The following is an 8397-nucleotide window of genomic DNA, read 5'->3' on the forward strand; positions in this document are numbered from 1 at the left end:
TCAACGCATTACTATGTGATGGCTCAACGCATTACTATGTGATGGTCAAACGCATTACTATGTGATGGCTCAACGCATTACTATGTGATGGCTCATGTAACTGATTGTCGATGCTGTGTATCCATTAGGACCATGTACTGGGCTGACTGGGGAAACCACCCAAAGATTGAGACTGCTGCCATGGATGGAACCATGAGAGAGACACTGGTACAGGACAACATCCAGTGGCCCACAGGTAACATATATATATATATATATATATATACACACACACACTACAAACATTTTACAGACTGATTGACAGGTCCATTTCTCCACAAATTGAAGGATGGGCTGTGTAGAGCTTTGTTTCACTCAATAAGCTTAGCCTCAAACTGACATGTCTCAATGACTGCTCTCCCTCTCTGCGTGTCTGTCTGTCTCTCTCCCTCTCTTTCTCTCTCTRTATCCCCCTCTCTCCCTCTCTGATGATCTCTGTCTCTCTCTTATCTCTGTCTCTCTCTCTCCCTCTCTCCAGGCCTGGCTGTGGACTACTTTAACGAGCGTCTGTACTGGGCCGATGCTAAGCTGTCAGTGATTGGCAGTGTGAGGCTGAATGGCAGCGACCCAGTGGTGGCTGTGACCAGCATTAAGAACAGTTGAGTGAACTGCACGGGTCTGGGTTTAAAGACCTGGGCTGACATCGCTAAGCCACAGAATCATGTTTTGGTTAGAGATATGTGGGCCCATTTTTAGATGTGGAGCCTTCTCATGACACTGGGACTGTCAAGAATGGGTGCATTAAATTGGAGCATGCTGATATCCTCAGCAAGTGGAAAAAATTGTGTATTTTAGCATAGCTTATAGCATATCTAACTGGTAAAGAGTCTGAGCTGTGGTGTTCGGTCTTGTTTGTTCCAGAGCTCCACCACCCGTTCAGTATTGATGTGTTTGAGGACTACATCTATGGCGTCACCTACATCAACAACTTTGTGTTCCGGGTCAACAAGTATGGCAAAGGCCCCATGGAGAACCTGACTACAGGGATGAACCACGCCACGGACATTGTACTCTACCACCGCAACAAACAGCCTGAGAGTGAGTGGACATCACAGTTATTATCATGACAATCACCGGCTGACAAAATGTCATTACCGCCACAGCCCTAGTAGAGGTCAACACGGCTATTCTCTAAACGTTCTTTCAGGGTTGAATTCTAACTTGAGATGTGTGCACAGAACTAGGCCTACGACAAATTGACTTTCACACCAAAGATCTCAAGTTAGGCTTAGGTCTTTAAAGTCCAAGGGCCACCCATCAAAAATGTGTTGTTCCGTGACCCAGAAAACGGAATTGCAAAATTTCAGCAACACAACGTAGATAAAGTTATGAACATGAATACTGTGGGATTTAAAAACGTGTAAAAACTGCACATGCATTTAGTTTCTTTAATCAAAGTTATTATATTTAGCATCAATCACAGTGGATCTTGGGTAATTTCCCTAGCTAAGTTCCGACATTGCTATTTTTCACCTTGGTTACTTTTGTTGCACACTGATCCAGATGAACCCCAAATGAGGAAATATGTTTTAACCATGTGCAGTGGTTTTCTCAGTTAATAGAATATGTTTTGGCAGCTGTATTCAGCCTACAAGGGCCATCATTGCTCTTGGCTGCTAGACAAACTAAAGATGGCGTATTTGCTAGCTCGCACAGCTCTCAAAATAAGCTAAATAAAGCGGCGTTCTGGCATATGAGAAATCTATTTAAACTGCTTCTTCTTTCATATTATTTTTACATTCCTCCAGTCTGGTAGCCTAAATGCCTTGCTTTCTGAATGCATGGACAACGGAACACGTGTAACAATAGTAACCAAGATGTAACATTGCAACCTCATAATGTTGCTAGGGGGAATTACCCAAAATGAGCTATGATTTCGAAATCGTACCTTTTGAATTATACATTTTTATTATATTTTACAATTTTTGGTCCACACAGTTTTCATAACATTATCAATGTAATGATGTTTAAACTTTGCAGTTTTGTTTCCTGGATCACGGAATGTCTTTTTTGATGAGTGGCCCTTAGACTATTAGAGACAGACTTACAGTCTGGTATAATTGTGTTAAAGGAGGGCTAAACTTATCATTAAGAAATGCAGTGGCCATGACTGAAGCCAAACGAGAGTTGTCTTGGGTGTGTGTGTGTTTTCGCACATGGCAAGTGTTTGTACATTCACTCTGCCAAAACAGTACACAGTCACTCTTCTATGTAACTTAAAACAGTCTAACCAGGTCTTGAAGTCGCCTAGGCTAGCTGGCGCCAGCCAACTTCTTTTTGTCAATTAGCTTCAGCCTGCTGCTGTGGACCGTGGCAAAGTTGGTGTGACATTGGACAGCCTATATCTGGGGCTAGTTTGGGACTGTCAATTACACAATGCAAATGGGACAATATTTTAATTTTGCACAAATTTAGTTGTCTCATTAACTGCGTTCAATATTTGTATGTGAATTTCTACAATTTTATAATTGGTTTGAGGTTTTTAAGTCATTTAAATTGAAATAATTACATTTAAAAAAATATTGTCCCATGTAGTTTGTGATGTCAAAACAAATTGACCATGTGCATAACGATGTGRTCGTGTGTAGCTGCGCTCCGAATTGATGATTATTTGGGTGCTGTGGGCATGAGGGCAGGATTAAAATAAACCCAACCCATGGAAAACTGTTCAGGTATCCTTCATTCTGTGACATAAAATCCTTTCCTATCATCTCGCAAATCTCCGTTTTGGATGAGACTTAATGACCAAAATGATCCAATTTACACGTTGGAGTCAATTCTGACAGTAGAATAAATGTTTCTGACTCATATCGATGACACAGGCTTTTTAGGGGCAGTTKCTWTTTAACTTGTCTGTCTGTCTCTCTCTCTTTCTTGCTCTCTGTCAGTGACCAACCCATGTGACAGGAAGAAGTGTGAGTGGTTGTGTCTGCTCAGCCCCAGTGGTCCAGTCTGTACCTGTCCCAACGGACGCACCCTGGACAACGGAACCTGTGTGGAGCTCCCTACTCCTACACTCTCCCCTATCTGTGAGTATGCAAAGTCCTACACACCCAGGTTGAGTATACACTAACACCCTTATACCTAAACTGTTATATTCAACATGTCAAATCAAATCAAATCAAATTTTATTAGTCACATACACATGGTTAGCAGATGTTAATGCGAGTGTAGCGAAATGCTTGTGCTTCTAGTTCCGACAATGCAGTAATAACCAACAAGTAATCTAACCTAACAATTCCACAACTACTACCTTATACACACACAAGTGTAAAGGGATAAAGAATATGTACATAAAGATATATGAATGAGTGGTGGTACAGAACGGCATAGGCAAGATGCCAATAGATGGTAATAGAGTACGTATATACATATTGAGATGAGTACTGTAGGTATGTAAACATAAAGTGCGCCATAGTTTAAAGGTGGCTATGTACATGTATTACATAAAGATGCAAGAGTGCCAGTAGATGCATATAGAGTACCAGTATATACATATGAGATGGGTAATGTAGGATGTAAACATATATTAATGCATGGTTAAAGTGCTTAGTGGTACATTTTACATAATTTCAATTCAATTCCCATGTTTGAAGTGGCTGAGTTGAGTCAGATTTGGCGCAGCGGCCGCTAAAATGTTAAAGGTGGTGCCTGTTTAACAGTCTGATGCCTTGAGATAGGAGAAGCTGTTTTCACTCTCGTCCCTGCTTGAGCACCTTAACTACCTCGCCTCTGGAATGATACGGGCTAGTGAACACGCAGTGCTGGTGCGTTGTTGTCCTTGAATCTTTATGGCCTTCCTGTGACATCGGCGTGTGTAGGTGTCTGGAGGGATGTCGTTGCCGGTGGAGCGTTCGCAGACCCAACTACCTCTTGAGAAGCCTATACGTTGGTGGGCGGAGCAGTTTGCCGTACCAGGCGTATTTACGCCCGACATATGCATGTATAGTTCACATACAGAAGATTCTTGTCGGGGTTTCATAGATATTTACTTTAACTACAAGAAAATTATGCAATATGGTGAAGACTGTATAGGCCGACATAACATTCAAACATTCATAAAAACAAGAAAACGCGCTGATAGGACTTTACCCCTTCCCTTCACGTGCAATAGCTTGTCTTCCTATTACTCAATGTTGCACTCTCCTTAATGTTCACGGTCTTGAGCTTTGCACATAGTCACAACTTAGTGATTCTCAATGCTATTTAAGTATTAATTCACTTTTCACTATGGCCGTTCCTGAATGACGGGAACACTGGTCCCAATGTCCTCCTTATTGTTCGAGTCAGTGCATGAATGGAGAATCATTTTTACCTACAGTTTCACAGGGGGAGTCTGTAGCGAAACTTTGGATGGCAGAGCTACACAAACTCTGTGTTGAGACATGGAGGGTGCTCTGATATTGTTTCCTGTCACAGCATGTTGGTGTGTCGCTGTCCAGAAAGGTTTTGATGGTCAGCTTGACAATTATTTTTTAGGCAGTTTTCAGCAGACTTGCCACCCTGGCTATTGCCTGTACTGTGGCACTGTTGTACCAAGCAGTGATGCAGTACTGCAAAACACTCTGGATAGTGGAGCAAAAGAACATGTTCAGTATTTCCGAGGTTGCCCCGAAAGACTTCAGCCTGCAGAGAAAGTGCATGCACTGTTGCACCTTAGCACACACATAGCACATAGTCCACTTTGACACTACATCTCAGGGCATGGTCAACATGTACTCCCAGATATATATATATGAGAGTAGACCTGCTGGATGTGTTCACTGTGRATGACTACCTGGTTCTGGTCAGCCACTGACCTGGGCTCAAAGATAACCTCCTGTGTTTTTGTGACATTCAGGACCAAAGATTTTGTCACACCACTGCACAAGGCTGTTTACACTGTCTAGGTACAGTGGGAGGTCGCTGTTGTCCTCCATTAGGGCCACCACGACAGTGTCATCGGTGAACTTAATGATGTGATGCTTGGTGTTTTGACTTGTGAAATCGTTGGTGTACACCGTTGGTGACCACAGGAGGGGAGAGACCTTGAGTTCTGTTACTGAGAAATGAGTGTTACCAGTAAATGAGGTGTGGGTTAATGTCCAGTTCTTTCATTTTGGCTAGTAGAAGGTGCGTTTGTATGGTGTTAAAAGCACAGGAAAAATGTATAAAGAGTTCTCTGGCATATGTTTTTGGTTGGTCAAGGTGTTACAGGATCAGGTGTGTGAGGGTGGTCACTGCATCCTCTGTACTGCACCCGTTTCTATATACAAGCTGGTAAGGGTCCAGTTTCCTCTCCACAGAGTCTTTTTAGGTTTTGATACACTATTCTCTCTAGACATTTGACGAGCTCTGAGCTCAGAGCCACAGTCATTGTGCTCCTTGGGGCATGGCTTTTTCATGATGAAGTGAAACGTTTTCCAGGCCTGTGGTATTGTGTGTGAGTCGATGGATAACTGGAAGATGGGTTGCCAGACTGGGCCAAGCTCCTCAGCAAAGGTCTTGAGGAGGACTGGGCTCACATTATCTGGCCCAGMGGCCTTCCTTGGGTTCAGCTGTTTAAAAACCTTTGTGACCTGCTCTGTGGTAACGATGATTTCCTCCTGTGAGAGGTAGGGCCAGTCTGTAGGACAGCAAAGCAGTCATTTGTGTGATTATGGGTGTCAAATCTTTTGTAGAACAGGTTCTGTTCCTTCACATGTGGGTTCGCAGGGTGGGCCATGCTCTTCATGGTTTGCAAGGCTAGCCTAGGATTGGCTGCTGTGAAGGCACACCCCCCCCCACCCCACCCCACCGCAGCATGCTGTTGATATGTTACTGGATCCTCTTAACCTCCCCCTGCCCTTGTTATTGAAGGCCACTTTATTTTCTTTGAGAGCCTTTTGTAATGTCCTTTTTAACATAAGGTCTACCCCAACAGTAAGCCCTTTAGTGGGTATCACAGTCTCTCTATAGTCTGTATTTATGGTGGTTGTGTTATTTATACTATTTTTAGCTTCTGAACAAACAGGGTAAAAATTTAAATGGAATACTAGGAAAAGCTCTAACCAAGTTTATTCACCCAATGGGTCATACAGCTGTAAAGACAAAGCACATATATTTCTAACCTCCTACTAGGCGGGGTCAACTCCTTAGACAGCCAATACATCACTGTTGCTAGGCAGGAACTTAATTAACCTCTGGTCCCCTCCCCAGAGGTTTTTTTTCTCACTTTTGACTTGACCTGAGGCAAATTCATTGCTCCTCCCTAGTTCCGCAGCTGGCCTGCCTTATCAGGCAAACTAGACTGTTTCCCTTTGCCTCTCTCTTTAGGAACATTGATCTTGAACAATAACATGTTTGAACAGTATATGAACTTTCTACACTTCCCCTTGTCACTCAGTAACTTTCCAAACACCAAGTTCCTCTTTACCCTTCATTGACCCTAACATATACATTCCTTATACATGTAAAGTAATYAGTAAGTTCTGGTATGGTAACATGAATAAGTACATTTCAAGCTAGAAGCAACACTATCATGCTGGAACACCTCCCAGACAGTGCAGAGGAAACAGCCTTTAAGAGTCTCTGTGCTGTCATCTGACCACACTCTGACTGTCTTTCTCACCGGTCTGGTTTTCTTTATCTTTGTCTTATACAGTGGCGCATTTTGTTACGTTACAGCTTTATTCTAAAATGAATTCAATAATTTATCTCATCAATCTACACACAATACCCCCTAATGACAAAGTAAAAACAGGTTTTTAAAAATTTTACAACATGTATTAAAAATGAAAACTTATTTACATAAATATTCAGACCCTTTGCTATGAGACTCGAAATTGAGCTCAGGTGCATCCTGTTTCCATTGATCATCCTTGATGTTTCTACAACTTGATTGGAGTTCACCTGTGGTAAATTCAATTGATTGGACATGATTTGGAAAGGCACAGACCTGTCTATATAATGTCCCACAGTTAACCGTGCATGTCAAAGCAAAAACCAAGCCATGAAGTCGAAGGAATTGTCCGTAGAGCTCYGAGACAGGATTTTCAAAATGTCTTTTATTTCACCTTTATTTAACCAGGTAGGCAAGTTGAGAACAAGTTCTCATTTGCAACTGCGACCTGGCCAAGATAAAGCAAAGCAGTTCGACATGTACAACAACACAGAGTTACACATGGAATAAACAAACATACAGTCAATAATACAGTAGAAAAAGTCTATATACAGCATGTGCAAATGAGGTAGGATAAGGGAGGTAAAGGCAATAAATAGGCCATGGTGGCGAAGTAATTACAATATAGCAATTAAACACTGGAATGGTAGATGTGCAGAAGATGAATGTGCAAGTAAAGATACTGGGGTGCAAAGGTGCAAGATAAATAAATAAATACAGTATGGGGATGAGGTAGTTGGATGGGCTATTTACAGATGTGCTATGTACAGGTGCAGTGATCTGTGAGCTGCTGTGACAGCTGGTGCTTAAAGCTAGTGAGGGAGATATGAGTCTCCAGCCTCAGTGTTTTTTGCAGTTCGTTCCAGTCATTGGCAGCAGAGAACTGGAAGGAAAGGCGGCCAAAGGAAGAATTGGAAGAATGTGGCTTTGGGGGTGCCAGTGAGACTACCTGCTGGCGTGCTATGGGTGGGTGCGCTTATGGTGACCAGTGAGCTGAGATAAGGCGATGCTTTACCTAGCAGAGATTTGTAGATGACCTGGAGCCAGTGGGTTTCGGCGACGAGTATTGAAGTGAGGGCCAGCCAACGAGAGCGTAGCGGTCGCAGTGGTGGTAGTATATGGGCTTTGGTGACACTTGGATGTGATATACTGCTTCCAATTTGTTGGAGTCTATTTTGTAAATGACATCGCCGAAGTCGAGGATTGGTAGGATGGTCAGTTTTACGAGGTAATGTTTGCGCAAGAAGTGAAGGCATGCTTTGTTGGCAAATAGGAAAGCGTATTCTAGAATATATTTTGGAAGGTTGAGATGGCTTAATGTGAAGTCTGGAACGGAGAGTTTACAGTCTAACCAGATACTTTAGAAGTATGTGGACATACTACAAATACCTTAAGTCAGACTGTCGAGTGTATTACTGCTGGACGGTGGGCCAGGTGCGGGCAGCGATCGGTTGAAGAGCATGCATTTAGTTTTTACTTGGCATTTAAGAGCAGTTGGAGGCCATTGGAAGGAGAGTTTGTTGGATTGAAGCTGTCTGGAGGTTAGTTAACACAGTGTCCAAAGAAAGGGCCAGAGGTATACAGAATGGTGTCGTCTGCGTAGAGGTGGATCAGAGAATCACCAGCAGCAAGAGCGACATCCATCGATGTATACAGAGAAGAGAGTCGGCCCGAGAATTGAAACCCTGGTCCGGACAACAGGCCTCCGATTTGACACA

The 8397-nt window shown here is 42.9% G+C and overlaps 1 protein-coding gene across 1 annotated transcript in view; it reads left to right on the forward strand.

Moving 5' to 3' along the window:
• Window positions 1–8397, forward strand: part of LOC111966053 (low-density lipoprotein receptor-related protein 1-like) — a 180280-nt gene that overhangs the window by 161315 nt on the left and 10568 nt on the right. The window contains 4 exon segments of the mRNA XM_070444379.1: window positions 129–235; window positions 518–637; window positions 901–1077; window positions 2928–3068. Coding sequence (XP_070300480.1) covers window positions 129–235; window positions 518–637; window positions 901–1077; window positions 2928–3068 — 545 coding nt within the window.

This window comes from Salvelinus sp. IW2-2015, linkage group LG1 (genome assembly GCF_002910315.2).
Source record: "Salvelinus sp. IW2-2015 linkage group LG1, ASM291031v2, whole genome shotgun sequence".
In the NCBI taxonomy this organism is placed as follows: Eukaryota; Metazoa; Chordata; class Actinopteri; order Salmoniformes; family Salmonidae; genus Salvelinus; species Salvelinus sp. IW2-2015.